The following is a 21,067-nucleotide window of genomic DNA, read 5'->3' on the forward strand; positions in this document are numbered from 1 at the left end:
AAAACAAAAGATTGCCATTTGCATTGCATGGGATTTTTCAGATTTTGCCTTGTTCTCCTGCAATCACTTCTCTTTCAATAAAAGTTCTTTTGTTTCAACTGAATGGAATAAGAGTCTTGCTTTCCTGAGGACTAGCTGAGGCAGTTCCTTACAAATCCTTGGTTCCACTTGTTGCAAAAGGTAGTTTTATTAGAGGTGAAGTGAACTGCAGTAAAGCAAAGCCAGAACTGAAATTTGCGCACTCAAAATTTCAGTGTAATTTCCCCCTCCTTAAGGTACTTCCCATAGTTGGTCCCCTCAAATCCAATCAAATTCAAAAGAAATTATTTTAGAATGGTCTGCTGAGGAATGCAGTTATGCTCTGTTCCCAAGTCATTGACCTTAAGAGAGCACTAAGAGTGAAGTGAATTTTCATTCAATCTATCAGAACAGAGCTGAAGGGACTCCTGTATTCTAGTCCAACCCTCTGCTCAAGCAGGACACCCTATACTATTTTAGACAAGTGACTGTCCAGTCTCTTCCTAAAAACCTCCAGTGATGAAGCACCCACAACTTCTGAAGGCAAGCTATTCCACTGGTTAATTGTCCTCACTGTTAGGAGGTTTCTTCTTAATTCTGTTTTTCTCCTTAATTAGTTTCTATCCATTGTTTCTTGTCTTGCCTTCTGGTGCTTTGAAAACTAAGTTGACCCCCTCCTCTTTGTAGCAACCTGTCAGATCCCTATTGTGATCCTGCTATTCCTGTGGGGAGGGGGGCCTGGATAATTTATTCACTTATTACCCTCTTCCTGTTTTCTTACATATCCTGCAACCCCTTAGTTTATAAATCTAGCTCTGACATCTATCTGCCCTGTGCTTTGATTTACCTTTTGAGAATGTGTAAAGAGCCATCTGTTTTTTTCTCCATTCTGAAGCCTCTGGAGAAAAGTGCCTGGGAACAGTCGTGTTGTGTCTTGCCCGCCCTCAGAGCAGCCGGGGCCTTCTTATCTGCTCCCGAACACGGAGGAATGTATGCCTCCCGGCCCCAGTCCTGGCTCCATGCCCAGACAAACTGAAGAAGAAGGAGCACCTCCCGGCCCCAGCCCTGACTCCATGCCCAGGCAAACGGAGCAGCTAGACCCCTCCCCCTCCTCCACAGCGTGTGAGCCTGAGGAGGGTTTATTCCCAACAGCTGCTGATTGGTGTGACCCTCGCATCAGAAGGCTGGATAGGCGGAGGCAACAGAAGGAAGGGAGGGGCAGGCCTTAATGAGTGCTGAGTCATGGAGCCACACCCCATGGCCTATATAAAGGATCTGCTTTCTGGCAGTCTCTGAGTCAGGCAAAAGTCGAACTTATCTTGCTGAAGTCACTTACTGGTCTCCTGCCTGCTCTGAGGACTTTGCTAGGACTTTGGGCAGAGCTGCAGAGGCAAGCCTGATTCGGATTTCCCTGACCCGGCCGTCAGCGGAGGAGTGGGACACGACAAGTCCCTTATCGCCTTCCTAGGATGCCTTCCGGTCTTGCCATGGTTGCCTCTCTGCTTTCCACCTCCTCGTGGCCCTCACTGGAGATGGACATGGTTACACAATCCCCATGATAGGTTAACTTACTGGGTGAATCAAAAAATGCAGTTCTGGCTTAATATCAGCCCTGCCTTACCTTGGACTCCTAAGTAAAAAAATAATCCTTTGCTCCGTTTGTTGATAAAAGGAAAGTTTTATTAGAATTGAAGTGAACTGCAGTAAAGCAAAACAAAGACTGAAATCTGCATACCCAAAATCCCAGTGTACCTTTCCCCTCCCTAATGTTCCACCCATAGTTGGTCCCCTCAGGCCCAATCAATTTCAAAAGAACAGTCTGCTGAGGAATACAGCTGTGCTCCATTCCCAAGCCATTGACAGTGCTTGGAGTGAATTTTCATTCCCCTGAAATATGTCCCCCTTCCATCAGGTTCCTAGAGTTTATAGCAGATTGGCACCAAAAGAGCCTCTCAAAGTATAGTAACAAAGTATTGAACTGGCATCTGATAGTAGCTTTTCTGTCATCTGAAATGTGACTCCCACCTCCACCAGGGTAAATGTGAAATCTACTAGCATCTTGGCAAGAAAGCAAAAAGATACATTGTATTAAAAATTATTTTTTCATATAAATAGTCCTTGCTCAGTGGTTTTTTCCATTCAACCAATAATCAGAGTTATAGCATCTATCTGTTTACAATTATTGCATTGCAGGACGACATTAAATTCCCAGAGAAGCTCCAAGCAATATATTTTCTATAGATTATATTTGGAGATTATTCTGCTTTCTGTTTAAAGAAAATGCATTCCCATCTAGCAAAACTGGCTCATGTGAATAGAAGGATAATGGGAATATATGTGCAGACTTAATAAGTATGATATTAAAGGTACAAATATGAAATTATAATGCCAATATCTATGTAGGTTGTGATTGGCACTAGGAGGATAGAACTTTTGTGGACTTAAAAATAAGCCCAAATTGCAGCGAACAGAACAAGAAGGCCAACCAACTTAAACCAAAGGGACACTGAGGCATTGTTGTCTGATTGGGTAACTGGCCTGGTTCTCAAGGGTTTCAAGATCCGTTCATGCTGGGTCAGGATAGCTTTCCTGGCTCCCTCCCATTTTCCTGGTCCTTGCAAATGATATTGATATGGAGTACACGGCCCAAAGAAAAGTTCCTGGGCCAGCTTAGGATTTTTGATAAACCAGGACCATATGTTGGGCTTGACCCCAATCAGAGAAGCCAGTTCATCCATATATTCTATGTAGTCCACTTGGATGGTGTGGCGTTGACTTTTCACATACCTGAAAAAGACAAGGAGGAGGAGGAATCGTTAACAAAGCAGTCCAACTCTACAATGCCTGGATGGTTTACAGTAAAAAAAATCACAAAATACAATCTAAAAAAACCAAACAGCAGAAGAAAGAACAACCAATGAAGAACAGTACAGCACAGAAAATCCAAGGTCTGAAAAAAGCAGGTTTTCAAAGCTCTTTTAAATATGGGAGTGGGGCCAGGTGTATCTTAGGGCAGATGTTCCAGAGGACAGGGACTGCAAGGAAGAAGATACTTAGAAGATGCCTGGACCTAACATTAAGAGCTGTTCTGAGAGTGAGGCAAATGAAGGAGAAGAGAGTCCAAAAGGGTTTTCTCCAATTATATTAGTTTTAACAGAGCTGCATTTTTAAGCATAATTTAGATAATGTAAGGGAAGAGATATATTGAGGTACTGGAATTGGTGGAATCTTGCTAATGATTTCTTGCAACATATATGATATATGATGTCTTTGTATACCTGCATGCTGTAAATATCTGTTTCCTGTGGCACTGACATATATATTGTGCCTTTGAAGTTATAAGACAAACATGTCATGTTGACTAACATCCTGGATTGTTATTGGGGATTTTTATATCCTGGATTGGGGCCTCTGTGGCTCAGACTGCTAATGCAATCTGTTGTTAACAGCAGCTGCTTGCAATTACTGCAGGTTCTAGTCCCACCAGGCCCAAGGTTGACTTAGCCTTCCATCCTTTATAAGGTAGGTAAAATGGGGACTCAGATTGTTGGGGGCAATAAGTTGACTTTGTATATAAATATACAAATAGGATGAAGACTATTGCTAACATAGTGTAAGCCTCCCTGAGTCTTCGGAGAAGGGCGGGATATAAATGCAAATAAAAAGAAATAAATTGGGGTCACACTGACTAAATTCCTGGATTGTTATCCTCCTGAAAGTATCTGGCAAGTATCTCACCCTGCAAGTATCTGGAACGTATCTCAGACTATCAGAGCAATCTACACGCCTTTTGTACTGTTAAAAGAGGACCAAGTGGGTAATTAAGAAGACAAAAGAAGGAAAAGATAACAATGTAAATCTGGAGTTAGATTACATTCACTGATTTTTACAATGTAGTTAGATTATGACTAGATGTAAATCTGGAGTTAGATTACATTTACTGACTTTTACAATGTAGTAATTAAAATACTACAAAGACCTTTTTTGGTATAAGAGGACATTGCTTTGTCTCATGATTTTGTAGTCCTTCCGTGCATGTATCCTCTATGTGTTTGGAACAACTAACCATTTAAGCTTGATGAAGATTAAATGCTATTTTACTCAAGCCTCTGTTTAAATCTCTTGTTTGGCATTTATGAGCTTAAACACATTAATAGTGAACCTTACAGTCCAGATAAAATTGAAGATGCTGATTGCAGACAGTCTGAATGATCTAGAGCAGGGCTGTGAAACTCGTGGGCCGGATGTATCATGCACTGGGCACACCTGGTTTAGCGAAGGGGGGAAAAGTCCCAATATGTCACATGAGCGGTCCAATACAATCCAGAGGTTGGTGATCAAAAAGATCACCTCCATTGATCCGTTGAGCTTCAACGTATCTCAGACTATCAGAGCAATCTACATGCCTTTTGTACTGTTAATAGGGGACCAAGTGGGTAATTAAGAAAACAAAAGGAGGAAAAGATAACTGTCAGCCTCCGCTTATTACTTTAAGTGTTTATTTACTTATTAGAGTGTTTAACTTTTTTATCTCTTCATTAAATGTTTTATTGCTGCTTGTTGTTATGTGTGATTAATGGGTTGATGGCCCCTTTAAGCGCTCTGGCTGACATAATCAGAGAAGAAGGGAAGAAAGATTCAAACAAACAGACGTGCACAGTTTTAACGAGCTCTGCATACCAAACATTCCAGCCAAAAGATTGACAGAGGAATAACATCGGAAGTAAAGTATCATGTGGCCAAAGAGGAGAAGGACAATGGACTAGAACTGTTTGACCTTTGGAGGGAGGAGGGCTGAATAAGGGGAAATGAATCTGTAAGCCACATCTATTTTCAGTTTAAGCTTTGCTTCTATTGCAATCTCACGTGCTTAGTAAAAGTTACTGATCTCTATAATTAAATGGAGTCAGGGTCATTCTTTCTTAGGCATTGATCAGAGGCAATCTGACATTAAGCTTAAACTCAACTATGTCAGCCAACCAGGAAAACACCGAGGGGGCTGATAACAAGTATGTACTGGGCAAGAAGCCAACCCTTGAATGGGAGTTGGAGGAGGAAGAACAGACAGTAGCAGCATCACTCCCTTCTAAACTTGATGAAAGCTCTTCAGAATGGTTGGGGAAACTCCAAATAGAGGAGAAGCAAGACAGAGCCAAATGGTCGGTCAGTGTTGGCAGACTTCCAGAGCCAGGAGAGCTTCCACGAGGAGTTACAAGATGGAAGAAAAAAGAAAGGCTATCTAATTGGCAGCAGGAACAAAAAATCAGAGACAAGCTGCAAATTTCCGAAGCAGTAAGATTGTACCGGGATGTAATAGAGAGACAAGAGGCTCATGACAGGTATGAACTCCCCACTCTGAACCCCTGTGGGGAGGGGGAAGAAGATGAAGGAACCACATTGGAGCCACCAGAGGGGCAGCCTACAGCGGCGAGGCTATGGAGGAACGAGAGCTAAAAACACATTCTCCTGGGCCCGCAGATTCTGATGGAGGCCGGGGGGGGGGGCCTGCTGGTCAGATGCTGCAACGCAGGAAGAAAAAACCAAAAATCCCACCCATCCCCAGGAAGTTTGAAGGTGACCCAAAGAACTGGGTTTATTGCTGGTGTTGATGAGCAATCGCATGGATGACTAGGGCGGTGATTACTAGTCCGAGGCAGCTCAAGTGAGAAGCATGACCCAGGTCTTGGGTGGAAGGGCCGCCGCCTGGTTTGTGTCCCTGCATAATGAGAACTCTCCCTTCCTGAGAAACTACAACCATTTCATGGCCGCCTTAAGAATGAGATTTGAAGACCTTTTGGCAGAGCAGAAGGCCAAGATTCGGATGAGATCTATCAGACGGGAGGAGACCAGTGGCCGATTATACCTGTCAGCCTCCGCTCACCAATCTTCACCCGTTCCAGTCCGGCTTCCGACCTGGATACAGTACTGAGACGGCTTTGGTCGCGTTGGTGGATGATCTCTGGAGGGCCAGGGATAAGGGTTACTCCTCTGCCCTGGTCCTATTAGACCTCTCAGCAGCTTTTGATACCATCGACCATGGTATCCTGCTGCGCCGGTTAGAGGGGTAGGGAGTGGGAGGCACCGTTTATCGGTAGTTCTCCTCCTACCTCTCTGACCAGACGCAGACGGTGTTGACGGGGGGGGCAGAGATCGACTCCGAAGTGCCTCCTGTGTGGGGTGCCGCAGGGGTCGATTCTCTCACCCCTCCTGTTCAACATCTATATGAAGCCGCTGAGTGAGAACATCAGTGGTTTTGGGGTGAGATACCAGCTGTACGCTGATGACACTCAGCTGTACTTTTCCACCCCAGGCCACCCCAATAAAGCTATCGAAGTACTGTCCCGGTGTCTGGAAGCCGTACGGGTCTGGATGGGGAGGAACAGGCTCAAGCTTAATCCCTCCAAGACGGAGTGGCTGTGGATGCCGGCACCCCGGTACAGTCAGCTGCAGTTGTGGCTGTCTGTCGGGGGCGAGTCATTGGCCCCGATGGAGAAGGTGCGCAACTTGGGCATGCTCCTGGATGGGCGGTTGTCTTTTGAAGATCATTTGACGACCGTCTCCAGGAGAGCTTTTTATCAGGTTCGCCTGATCCGCCAGTTGCGTCCCTTCCTGGACCTGGATGCCCTATGCACGGTCACTCATGCTCTCGTTACTTCTCGTCTGGACTACTGCAATGCTCTCTACATGGGGCTCCCCTTAAAGAGCACTTGGAGACTCCAGTTAGTCCAGAATGCGGCTGCGCGGGTTATTGAGGGAGCATCACGGAGCTCCCACGTAACACCTATCCTGCGCAGACTGCACTGGCTACCTGTGGTCTTCCGGGTGCGCTTCAAGGTATTGGTGACGACCTTTAAAGCGCTTCATGGCTTAGGACCGGGATACTTACGGGACCGTCTTCTGCCGGCTTCAATCTCCCAATGACCGGTGCGTTCTCACAGAGAGGGTCTCCTTAGGATGTCGGCTGGCGGTCCCCAGGGGGAGGGCCTTCTCTGTGGGGGCTCCTACCCTGTGGAACGAGCTTCCCCCTGGACTCCGACAACTGCCCGACCTTAGGACCTTTCGCCGCGAACTTAAAACCTATTTGTTTCATCTTGCTGGACTGGCTTAATTTTTAAAAAACTTTTAAATGGATGTATTGGGGTTTTTAAATTTTAGTGACTTTATAGGGTGTAATTGTATTTTAGCTTGGCCAACTGAATAAGTTTTTTAGGGGTAGTTTTTAATTATTGTATGGGTTTGTTTTGTATTTTAACTGGCTGTTCACCGCCCTGAGTCCTTCTGGAGAAGGGCGGTCTATAAATTAAAATTTTTTTTTTATTTTTATTGAAAGAGTTTTAAAAAAAACAAAAACATTTTTCCCCCTTTTTTCCCCCTCCCTCCCAAAAAAAACAAAAAAAACCACCCCCCTCCCTCCCCCACCCCCCGGCTTCCCGGGTCAATCACAAGGTAAAGTTATACATAAACCAAACATAGAATAAAATTTTCCCTTCCAATCCAAATAACCACATCCAAAGCTTTTCGTCTCCCAACCCCCTCCCCATTACATAAAATAACTTTCTAATTATTCAAAGGCAATCTGATATTTCTTAATCTGATATCTGTTTTGTAGATAATCAATCCATTTTTCCATTCAATTAAATATCTTTCCTGCGTATTGTCTTTAAAAACGGTGAGATTTTAGCCATCTCAGCCAAATTAATAACTTTCAATATCCATTCTTCTATTGTAGGTATCTCTTCTTTCTTCCAGTATTGTCCAATCAACAGTCTTGCTGCTGTTATTAAGTTCAAAATCAATTTAGTCTCAATCCCTGTACAATCCGTTATAATTCCCAAAAGGAAAAATTGTGGCAGGAACTTTATCTTCTTCTTCAGTACATTTTGAATAATCCACCAAATTCTTATCCAAAAGACCTTAATTTTCTTGCAAGTCCACCAAATATGAAAATATGTAGCATCATCACAATCACACCTCCAACATTTCGCTTGGATATTAGGATACATACATGATAATTTTTTGGGATCTAAATGCCATCTATAAAACATCTTATAAAATTTTCCTTAAATTCTGTGCTTGTGTAAACTTAACATTTCTAACCCAGATTTTCTCCCATGTTTCCAACATTATTGGTTCCTGAATATTCTGTGCCCATTTTATCATACAATCCTTTACCAAATCCTTTTCCGAATCTATTTCAAGCAACACATTATACAATCTCTTTATATGCTCCTGGGTCTGATTTCTAATTTGCTTTATTAAATTTTCCTCCTTTGCATTATACCAATTTTTGATCTTCTTTCCATCTAGCACTTATTTGCCCATATTGAAACCAAGTATAATTCCTCCTTCTTCATTTAATACCTGTAATGATTTTAATTGCAATCTACCTCCTTCAGCATACAAAAGTTCTTTATATGTAATCATTTCCTGTTTCTGTTCTATATTTATATTCTCTATTGCATGTCTAGGGCTCGCCCATATAGGAATCTTGTAATCTAATTTATAGGAATATTTATTTCAGACCATAAAAGAGCACTTCTCAACACATGGTTCTTAAAAGCCCTATCCACTTTTTTTCCATAAAATAAGTACGCATGCCATCCATATAACAAGTCATAACCTTCTATATTCAAAATTCTTTCCTCTGTTAAGTTAAACCAGTCACTTATTACTGAAAGGGTTACTGCTTCATAATATAGTTTAAAGTTAGGCATTCTTAAACCACCTCTTTCCCGTGAATCCTGTATTATTTTCATTTTAACCCTCGCCTTTTTACCCTGCCATATAAATTTATTAATCCCACTCTGCCAATCTTCCAAATTTTTATCCTTTTTAATTATAGGTATCATCTGGAACAGAAACAAAGGGGCCGGAATAGCTCAGGCTGTTAAGAGCCTGTTATTAGAACACAGTAGCCTGCAATTACTGCAGGTTCAAGCCCGGCCCAAGGTTGACTCAGCCTTCCATCCTTTATAAGGTAGGTAAAATGAGGACCCAGATTGTTGGGGGGGGCAATAAGTTGACTTTGTAAATATACAAATAGAATGAGACTATTGCCTTATACACTGTAAGCCGCCCTGAGTCTTCGGAGAAGGGCAGGATATAAATGTAAACAAAAAAAAAAAATCTAGGTAACACATTCATTTTAATAGCCGCAATCCTTCCCAATAGGGATAACTGCAATTTCTTCCAGCCACTCATATCATTCTGAACTTTTTGCCATAGCAAGTCATAATTATTCTTATAAAGTTTCTTGTTCGATGAGCTAATATAGACCCCTAAATATTTAACCTTTTTTACTACCTCAAATCCTGTCATTTCCTCTAGTTTTTGTTTCTGTTGTATAGACATATTTTTAATTATCACTTTTGTTTTATTCTGATTTATTTTAAATCCTGATACCTTTCCATATTTATCAATTACTTCCAACAAAAATCTACTTGAATTTATAGGATTCGTTAACGTAACCACTACATCATCTGCAAAAGCTCTAACTTTGTACTCATATTGTCTAATCTTAATTCCCTCTATTTTCATTAATTCTCGTATTTTATCTAATAATGGTTCCAGAGTCAAAACAAACAATAATGGTGATAAGGGACATCCCTGTCTTGTTCCTTTCGCAATCTTAATAACTTCTGTCAAACTACCATTTACTATAATCTGTGCTGTTTGCTCTCCATAAATCGCTTTAATTATTCTAATAAAACAGTCTCCAAATTGCATTTTCTCTATTAATTTAAATAAAAAATCCCAATGCAATCGATCAAAGGCTTTCTCTGCATCCAATAATATAAGTGCCGCTGAAGTATTCTTCTTTTCCAAATATTCCAATATATTAATAATCTGTCTAACATTATTCCTCATCTGCCTCCCTTTTATAAAACCAGATTGATCAGTATGAATTCTTTGTTGTAAAACTAACATTAATCTATTTGCTATTATTTTTACAAAAATCTTATAATCATTATTTAAAAGTGAAATCGGCCTATAGTTACCAGGTTTAGAGCAGTCTTGCTTCTCTTCGGTATCAGTGAAATAAAAGATGTTTTCCATGACGGGGTATTCCCACCCTAATTGTATCTGATTAAATAATTCTTTAAGTGGGCCTAATATTTCATCCTGTGTTTTTATAATAAGTTGCTGTAAGACCATCTGTACCAGGGTTTTCCCATTTTAATTGTTTAATTGCCTCCACTATTTCTCCAGTAGCTATCGGCCGGTTCAGCTCCTCCCTCTGTTCTAATGTTAGAATATTCACCTTATAATCTTTCAAATAATCATAAATGTCCCTATCCAATATTTTGTCTTTTGCATATAGTGCAGTATAAAATTCTGAGAAGGCCTTTTTAATTTTATCCTGTTGGTATATCTCTTTACCTTTATATTCTATTTTTTGTATGACACGTGCTTTCTGTTTCTTCCTTAAATTATATGCCAACCATCTCCCAGGTTTATTTGCATTACAAAAGGTATTATGTTTAGCATATTGTATATTCATACACCTGGTCTGCCATTAACATATTAAATTGACTCTGTAATATTTTTATAGCCTCCTTAAGTTTATGATCTTGTGGGTTTTGAATTAATAACTGTTGCTTCCTTTGAATTTCTTCTTCCAAATATCTACGCTGCCTTGGTTTATTATTCCTTTGCCTGTTGTCCAAGTAAATCAATATCCCTCTAATAAACGCTTTGCTCGCTTCCCACACAGTTCCTATAGGTGTCCCTTTGTACATATTAAAATCAAAAAATTCTTTTAACTGTTTCTTACAATAAGTTACATTATCCTCATATCTAAACAGATTTTCATTCAACCTCCATGTTCTACCACCTTTTTTCCCTTGTAATAATTCCATCCATACTGGGCTATGGTCAGTTAAACACCTCGGAAATATCTTTGTTTTCTTCACCCTAGAAAGCAAGTCATTAGAAATTAAAATAAAATCAATGCGTGAAAAAGATTGATGCCTATCAGAAAAAAAAGTAAAATCTCTCTCATCTGGATTCCGTAACCTCCATATATCTCTAAACTCAAAGTCTTCCATCATTTCAAAAAAGGATTTTGGTAATTTTGCATGTATAGGTATCTTCTTGGAGGAGGTTCTCTTATCCCTTCTTGTATCAATTACTCCATTCCAGTCTCCTAATAAAATAAACGAACTATAATCCCAGAGGGTCAACCTCTCATGTAACATTTTGTAAAACTTTTCTTGTTGCTGATTAGGTGCATAAATACCTATCAACAAAGTCTTTTTTGCATCTATCACCAGTTCAATAGCAATAAATCTTCCTTGAATATCTGCCTCAATTAGCTTAGCTGGTAAATCCTTCCTGATATATACAACAATTCCATGCTTCTTTTCCAAAGCTGATGCAACAAAATGGTTACCCAATTTTGAATTAATTAAATATTTTTGGTCTGATAATTTTATATGTGTCTCTTGCAAACAAATCACATCATTTTAATTGTTTCAAGTAGTGAAATATTTTCCTTCTTTTCTGAGCTGAATTCAAGCCATTAACATTCCATGACAAGATTCTATTTGCCATTATTGGCCTCCTGAAGCTTTGAAGCAGACAACGGAAGCTCCTCCTCCGTATCTTCCGTCTAGCTCCTCCCACAGCTTCCATAATGGGATCCTGACTTTTACTTTGAGACTGTTGCTCTTCTTTACGCTTAAGGGCTCCTCTTGTCACCCTTTGCTCTTGTGGTTCCTCTAATACTGGCAGCAATAAAGGCTCTTGGGTCACCACGCCTTCTTGGGTCTCTTGGAGTTTTTCTATCACTTCTATTTCGACTTTCAAAACTGTAGAAAGAAAATCCTTTGCCTTTAAAACAGTGTCAATTCTATGTCTCCTTCCTTGATAGAATAGTGTCAGTCCAACTGGCACCTCCCATCTGAATTGAATCTGATGTTTTTTAAGTTCTTGTGTAAAAAAAGCAAATTCCTTCCTGTCTCTTAACATCTTTGAAGGAATCTCTTTCAACACCTTCAACTCCTGTTCTCCAATTTTTAAAGTTGTCTGATATGAAACTTGCAGAATTTGATTTCTCATAGTCCTTTTCACAAAATAAACCACAATGTCCCGAGGAAGCTTTCTCTGTCTTGCAATCCAAGAATTAACTCTATATATTTTATCAATTTGGTAAGCTACCTCTTGGGGGTCCGCTTCAATAAATTCAGCCAATGCTTCTGATATAATTTTTCTTAAGTCTTCTCCACGCTCTTCTCGCATACCACGAATTCTAAGAGCTCCTTCCATAAGTTTATATTGTAATATCACAACCTGATCTTCATTTTGATCCACTTTTTTCTGAACACCTTTCATTTCGTCTTCTAAGTGCTTATTTGACTGAGAGATCTGTTGCATTTCCACTTCCAATCCTTCAATTTTTTTACTCAGTCCTTGAACTGCCATAAGAATATCTTCTCTTATTTTTGCATTAAAATTCTCCATCATCTCTTTCTGCCTATCTTCAGAAAGTTTTAATTGTTCTTTCAATATTTCCTCAAGACTTGGTTCAGATCCCCTTCTTCCAGAAGGCTTTAAAGGTTTAGCTGCCATTCTGTCTTCAAAAGAATCAGGAATTCAAACTTAATAACTCTCCTTCGCTCCTTTCAGTATAAAAACTCCGCTTGTAACAATCCACAAGTAACGCTGCTTCATCGTACTAAAAAATTTTTACTTTCACTTTTAGACGCCATTTTAAAAGTCAATTAATCAAAGACAAAGAAAGGTTTCAAGTTTCAAAAAGGGAGTCGGTACTTGCCGTGCTGATTCTGCATCAAAGTTCGAACGCTTGTGAAATTCCCGTCTGCTTGGAATATCAATCAATTTAATAAGTCCTCTAGAGCAGAAGCGACATTCCTCTCCTTTTCCCTGATAAAAACAGGGGCGTGCTGAAGTTGGAAGGAGTGGAATTCGGTGGGGTCATAAATCCAGGAAAATTCGCTCTTGAGAGCAAACCCCCTGTCAGACCTGCCACTCTTCCACAATTCTGATAACCTCTTTCACCCAGAGATTATGCTAAGCTCAGTGAACAGTGATTTATTTTCTGTTTCACTGACTTTTACAATCTTCTAACACGGAGTGCTCTGTTAGAGCACCCAGCAGGAGGGTGACGTCACTGGAAGCCATAAATTAAAATATTATTATTATTATTATTATTATTATTATTATTATTATTATTATTATTATTATTATTATTATTATTATTATTATTATTATTATTATTATTATTATTATTAATTTACTGCTAATTGTGTATTTTATATTTTAGTAGATTGTTTAGATTGTTACCTTGTCTAGTGTTAAATAATTCAATGTTTTATGCTGTAACATTGCCTTACATGATAATGGGGTGAGGGCCCATTAAGATCGTCGGCTGACAATTACTGAAAAGGAGAAGGAAGGGATTCAAAATCAGCATGATGACCAGAAGCGTGGGATTATCAACGTACCCTGCATTCTAGGCATTCCAAGCAGGAGGAGATCATCGGAAGGAGTTTACCATGTGGCCATGAGGGAATTGGCATTGGCCCAGAACTGCCTGACCTTTGGGGGGAGGAGGGACTAATGAAGGGATATGTGCTGTCCACCATATTTTGCTTCAATTTCAGCTTTTCTATAATTGCATTCAGATGTATTTAGTAAAAGTACTTTTCTTTATTTTCAAATGAAGTCAAGGTGTTTCTTTCCTAAATATTTTTTTTTAAAAAAAGTTTTTTATTTTCCGTAATAATTCCCACAATTTGACCAGTGTATAGTACAATCACTTATCCAACAATCGATCCTATACTCAAATTATACTCAATCGGGCCTGCTCGGTTGCCACTCCCTTCCTTAATCCTTTCTACCCTTCTCATCCTTCTTCTACTTTCCCCACCATCCTCCTCCTCACTTTCCTACTTCCCCTCCTCCTTCCCACTTCTCACTTCCATCCTTTCTAACCCTCTATCTTCCCCTCCTTCTCCTCCTCCTATCCTTTCTTCCCCCTCCCTTCTCTCCTACCTACCTGCCTACCTACTTTCTTCCTTTTTTACTCCTCTTTCCTTACCCTTTCCCTTCCGGAGTGGTTACCGAACAGCCCCGACTTTACACCATTCCAATTTATTTAATTCTACCATTATTCCTGTACAATGACAATCAATCAATTTATAATCTTCTCCCTTCCTCCCCCATTTCCCCTCCCCCCTGAGACTTGCCAGAACAGAATACAGGGTATAATAATTAACAAACATAATCTAAAATATAACATAAAACATAATCTATTTCACACCATCATGCTATCAATTCCCTTCTTTCTTAAACTCTAATACATAGCAAATCCTAATTTCACTCAAAAACTAATTGGTATTTTTTAATCTGATACTTATTTTGAATATAATAAATCCACTTTCTCCATTCCAAAATACATTTTTCTTGTGTATAGAAGATATTTTTGCCATTTCTGCTAAATTTGATACTTTACTAATCCATTCTCCAATTGTAGGTAAGTCTTCTTTCTTCCAATATTGTGCAATCAATAATCTCACAGCAGTTATTAAATTCAAAATCAATTTTGTCTCTATAACAGTGCAATCTGGAATTATTCCTAATAAAAAGAACTGTGGAACAAACTTGATCTTCTTCTTCAAAATGTTCTGCATCTTCCACCATATTTTAATCCAAAAAGCTTTAACTTTTTTGCAAGTCCACCATATATGATAATAAGTAGCATCCTCACAATCACATCTCCAACATTTTGCTTTCACATTTGGATACATACACCTACAGTTTTTTCAGATCTAAATGCCATCTATAAAACATTTTGTAAAAATTTTCTCTTAAATTTTGTGCTTGCGTACATTTAACATTCCTCACCCAAATTTTTCCCCATGTTTCTAACATTATAGGTTGTTGAAAATTTTGTGCCCATCTTACCATACAATCTTTAATCAACCCCATTTCTGAATCAATTTCTACCAATACGTTATATAATCTCTTTATATGCTGTTGACCTTGATCTTTTATTTGTTTTACCAAGTTATCATCACTTTGCCTAATACCAATTTTCTGATCTATTTTCCATGTAGATTGCAATTGTCCATACTGGAACCACATATAGTTTCTCCCTTCATCCCTCAATTTCTCCCTAGATTTTAATTGTAATTCCCCCTTTTCCATAATCAAAAGCTCTTTGTAAGTAATAACCTCCATTTTTTGTAATATATTTATATTCTCTATCATATGTCTGGGGATAGCCCATACCCTCTAACTTATATTGATATTTTTTCCAAACCCTCAACAAAGCACTTCTGACCGTATTATTCTTAAATATCTTATCAATTTTCTTGTCCTATAATACATATGCATGCCAACCTTATAACAAACCATAACCTTCTATATTCAAAACCCTTTCCTCTGTTAAATTAATCCAATCAGAAATTAAAGATAAAGCAACTGCATCATAATACAATTTCAAATTAAGCATTTTTAAACCCCCTCTTTCCCTAACGTCTTACATTATTTTTAACTTTATTTTCGGTTTTTTACCCTTCCATACAAAATTACTAATCCCTTTTTGCCATTCTTGTAAATTTGCATCTTTCTTCAATATTGGAATCATTTGAAACAAAAATAAAAATCTAGGCAAAACATTCATTTTTATAGCTGCCACTCTTCCCAACAATGATAATTGTAACTTCTTCCAATTCTCCATTTCTTTAATTACTTTTCCCCACAATACCTCATAGTTGTTTTTATATAACTTTACATTCGATGCTGTAATATATACTCCTAGGTATTTGACCTTTTTAACTACTTCATATCCAGTTATTCTTTCTAGTTCTTCTCTCTGATGTGTATTCATATTTTTAATTATCATTTTTGTCTTCTGTTGATTCACTTTAAACCCAGATACCTTACTATACTGATCAATTTCTCCTTTAGATATACGGCTGAACGTATTAGTTGAGATAAAGTAACAACCAGATCATCTGCAAACGCTCTTAATTTATAATCTTGATTTTTAATTCTAATTCCTTTTATTCGATCTAAACCACATATATTACTCAGTAATATTTCCAAAGTTAAAATGAATAATAACGGTGACAAGGGACATCCTTGTCTAGTCCCTTTCTCAATCTTGAAGGATTCTGTTAATCCATCATTTACTATTATTTGAGCTGTTTGCTTTCGATATATAGCCTTAATTGCTTGAATAAAATAATAAAATAATCCCCAAATTGCATTTTTTCTATTACTTTAAACAAAAACTGCCAATCCAATCTATCAAAAGCTTTTTCCGCATCCAAAAAGAAGAGCGCTGCTGAGACCTGGCTGTTTCTTTCCAAATATTCAAGTAAATTTACAATTTGTCTCATTTACAATTTGTCTCATATTATATCTCATCTGTCTCCCCTTAATAAATCCTATTTGATCATTGTGTATTAATTGAGTCATCAGTGACTCATCAATATCTTAGCTATTTGCTTATAATATCTTAGCAAATACCTTATAATCAGTATTTAAAAGTGATATTGGCCTATAATTCTCTGGTTTAACACCATCTCAATCTTCTTTAGGTATTAATGAAATAAAAGCTGTCCTCCATGAGGGAGGAGCTTCTCCTCCCCTTTGTATTCTATTAAATAACCCCTTAAGTGGTACAATCATCTCATTTTGTAAATTTTTATAATAAGTAGTTGTCAAACCATCTGTACCTGGTGCTTTATTCGCTTTAAGCTGCTAAACACTATTTCCTCTGAAGAAATTAATTGATTCAACTCTTCACTTTGATCTACTGTAATTTCTAAGATACCATGGTCCTGTAAATTTCTATCTATATCTTTATCATTAATCACATCTCTAGCATATAACTTAGTATAATATTCTAAAAAGGCTTTTTAATCAAGTTTTGCTGATATACTTCCTTACCTCTATATTCTATTTTATCAATTATACGTTGTTTCTGTTTCTTTCTTAATTAATATGCTAACCACCTTCCAGGTATATTAGCATTAATAAACAAATTATGCTTTGCATATTGTAAATTAGTTGCCACCTGATCTGCCATTAACATATTAAATTGACCTCTTAATATATTTATTAACTCTTTTATTTTACTATCTCCTGGGTTACATACCAATAATTGCTCCTTCCTTTTAATTAATTGGGCGGTTGTCCTTTGAAGACCACTTGCCGACCGTCTCCAGGAGAGCTTTTTATCAGGTTCACCTGATTCGCCAGTTGCGCTCCTTCCTGGACCGGGATGCCCTATGCACGGTCACTCATGCTCTTGTTACCTCTCGCTTGGACTACTGCAATGGTCTCTACATGGGGCTCCCCTTGAAGAGCACCCGGAGGCTCCAGTTAGTCCAGAATACGGCTGCGCGGGTGATTGAGGGAGCAGTTCGGAGCTCCCATGTAACACCCATCCTGCACAGACTGCACTGGCTGCCTGTTGTCTTCCGGGTGCGCTTCAAGGTATTGGTGACCACCTTTAAAGTGCTCCATGGCTTAGGACCGGGATATTTACGGGACTGTCTACTGCCATCTTCTATCTCTCAGTGACCGGTGCGTTCTCATAGAGAGGCTCCTTAGGGTGCCGTCAGCCAAGCAATGTCAGCTGGCGGCTCCCAGGGGAAGGGCCTTCTCTGTGGGGGCTCCTACCTTGTGGAACGAACTTCCCCCTTGACTTCGACAACTACCCAACCTCCGGACCTTTCGCCATGAACATAAAACTTATTTATTCTGTCTCGCTGGACTGGCTTGAATTTTTTAAAATTTTTAACTGATTTTATGGGTTTAAACTTTTAGTAATTTTATAGGGTTGATATTGTATTTTAAAAATGGGGCCAAATTGAATAAGCTTTTTAATGTTTGTTTTTAGCATTGTATGTGTTGTTTTTGTATTTTATTGTGGCTGTAAACCGCCCTGAGTCCTTCGGGAGAAGGGCGGTATACAAATTAAAATATTATTATTATTATTATTATTATTATTATTATTAATTATTAATTATTATTATTATTATTATTATTATTATTATTATTATTATTATTATTATTATTATTATTATTTCCTCTTCTAATTCATTTTGCTTTTTCTGCAATCTATTTCTATATGTATTATTCATATCCAATAAAATTCCCCTCATATAAGCCTTGCTGGCGTCCCAAACTATCTCTATAGGTGTCCCCTTATCCATATTCAAAGAAAAAAATTCCTTCATTTGCGTATTACATTCATTTACATTTTGTTCATATTTAAACAAATTCTCATTCATCCTCCACGACCTCCTGGCCTCCTTTTCCTGATCTAGCTCAATCCAAACTGGGCTGTGATCAGACAAAGTTCTAGAACAAATTTTTGTCTTCTTCACTCTGAAAAACAAATCATTAGTAATTAAAATAAAATTGATCCTAGAAAATGATTGATGTCTATCAGAAAAAAATGTAAAATCTCTCTCTGTTTCATTGCATTCTCGCCATACATCTCTCAGTTCTAAATCTTCCATCAAATCAAAGAAAGCCTTTGGCAGTTTAACACTATTGGAAATATTTCTAAGACTTCTTTTATCTTTCTGGATATCCATCACTCCATTCCAATCACCCATTAATATGTGAGTTTTATAGTCCCAAGATGTTATTCTCCTATGTAAAAACTTATAAAATTTTTCTTGTTGTTGATTTGGTGCATAAACTATTAAAAGTATCTTTCTCCCCTCCAATAAAAGTTCAATGGTGATATATATATAGATATATATAGATAGGTCTTTGGTTAGTCAGGTTTTCTCCCGCGTAAAATTGGAAGTGTCTTGGCGACGTTTCAACGAAGTCTCATTCGTCATCTTCAGGCTTCAGCTTTGTGCTTCTGGGAGCAATGTGTGATTGCAGCTGTTTCTTCCTTTTTAACTGCTAGTGGGGGTTTGAACTGATTGGGTGGGAGCTTGGCTGTGCTCTGATTGGCTGGGTTGTTTTTTTGTGTGCTCTGATTGGCTGGGGGTGTGTCCTGTTTGGGTGGGGGCTTGGTTGTGCTCAGTTTAGTCTGAGTTGCAGGGGGATCTGAGCTGGTGAGCTGCACTGCTGCTGTTTGGCTTCGTGTTCGTGGTCGTGCTACATCTTCATAGTGGGTGTCAGTCTGCTGCATGTATGGATTGGAGGGGTTTGAAATGGCTAATGTTGCAGCTGCGGTCTGGCTTCTGGTCCTTGGTCGTGCTTCCTGATCAATGTGGGTTTGGGTCTGCTTTCTGGGTGGATGTGTAGTGGTGACATTCTGTGTGGACCTCGTGAGTGTGGGTCTGGTGTCATTCCTCGTGTTAAGGACTCGTTTGTCAATAAGGGCGGGTTTCCAAATGGCTGGTAGGCGGGAGGTATCATCTCGTTTGTTCATGCTGTGTGGGCGTTTTTCTATCTCGATGGCTTCTCTGATTATTCTGTTGTTAAAGTGTTCAGTTTTGGTGATAGTTCTGGTCTTTTTAAAGTCAATATCGTGTCCTGTGGCTTTAAGGTATATATACAAACACCCGCGAAAACCTCAGAAAACAAATATATATAGATATATATATATGTAGGTCTTTGGTTATTCGGGTTTTCTCCCGCGTAACCAAAGACCTACATAATGTCAGGCTGCCTCTGATTATATTTAGGAAAGAATACACCTTGACTTCATTTGCAAATAATAATAATAATAATAATAATAATAATAATAATAATAATAATAATAATAATTATTATAATAGACCATGCGGAGGCTGTTATGTTGTGCCCTGAGTTGGGCCAGGCTGAACCCAGAGTTCTGAGATCCAAAACTAGGAAGTGATAAAGATATTTGGTATTGTGTTGGTTTTCCTTATTCTCTTTTGTACGATATTCTGTTTATTTTTGACCCTTCTTTATTGCGTATCTAAGATTTGTAAACTTAGCTACTTCGTGTCACCTGTTTGCCATATGGCTGTTGTATGTGTTAAAAAATTTGAGTAAAATTCTTATCTTGCATAAGAAAAATGAAAATTTACCATACCTGATATGTATTTGTATAAACCTTTTTTGACCAATAAAAACTTTTTGAATAAAAAAAAAATAATAATAATAATAATAATAATAATAATAATAATAATAATAATAATAATAATAATAATAATAATAATGATGTTTTAATTTGTATACCGCCCTTCTCCCAAAGGACTCAGGGCGGTGAACAGGCAGATAAAATACAAGCAGAAACATACACCATAATTAAAACAACCCTTAAAAAACTGATTCAAATTCGCCAGAAATTTAAAATAACATTACACCCCATAAAAAATTACAGAAATTTATAACCCACAATTAAAATTTAAAATTTAGACTTTAAAATCAGCCCAGTCCAGCCATACGAAATAAATAGGTTTTAAGTTGACAGCGAAAGGTCCCAAGGTCAGGTAGTTGTCGAAGCCCGAGGGGAAGCTCGTTCCACAGGGTAGGACCCCCACAGAGAAGGCCCTCCCCCTGGGGGCTGCCAGTCGACATTGTTTGGCTGACGGCACCCTGAGGAATCCCTCTCTGTGGGAACGCACCGGACGCTGGGAGATAGAGGCTGGCAGTAGACAGTCCCGTAAGTAGCCCGGTCCTAAGCCATGGAGCGCTTTAAAGGAGGTAACCAATACCTTGAAGCGCACCCGGAAAACAACAGGTAGCCAGTGCAGTCTGCGCAGGATAGGTGTTACATGGGAGCTTTGAACCGCTCCCTCAATAACCTGCGCAGCCGCATTCTGGACTAGCTGAACTCTCCGGGTGCTCTTCAAGGGGAGCCCCATGTAGAGAGCATTGCAGTAGTCCAGACGAGAGGTAACGAGAGCATGAGTGACCGTGCATAGGGCATCCAGGTCCAGGAAGGGACGCAACTGGCGGATCAGGCGAACCTGATAAAAAGCTCTCCTGGAGACGGTCGTCAAATGATCTTCAAAGGACAACCAACCATCCAGGAGCACGCCCAAGTTGCCTTCTCCATCGGGGCCAACGACTTGCCCCCGATAGACAGCCGCATCTGCAGCTGACTGTACCGAGGTGCCGGCATCCACAG

The 21,067-nt window shown here is 38.9% G+C and overlaps 1 protein-coding gene across 1 annotated transcript in view; it reads right to left on the minus strand.

The window, feature by feature from the left end:
• Positions 1 to 1,782: 1,782 nt before the first annotated feature.
• The window catches only part of LOC131196387 (flavin-containing monooxygenase 5-like), a 59,080-nt gene continuing 39,795 nt past the window's right edge, over positions 1,783 to 21,067 (minus strand). Inside the window, exon 5 of the mRNA XM_058179163.1 lies at positions 1,783 to 2,805. Within this exon, the coding sequence (XP_058035146.1) occupies positions 2,798 to 2,805 (8 nt within the window). The 3' untranslated portion in view covers positions 1,783 to 2,797. The remainder of the gene's footprint in view (positions 2,806 to 21,067) is intronic.

This window comes from Ahaetulla prasina, chromosome 3, assembly GCF_028640845.1.
Source record: "Ahaetulla prasina isolate Xishuangbanna chromosome 3, ASM2864084v1, whole genome shotgun sequence".
In the NCBI taxonomy this organism is placed as follows: domain Eukaryota; kingdom Metazoa; phylum Chordata; class Lepidosauria; order Squamata; family Colubridae; genus Ahaetulla; species Ahaetulla prasina.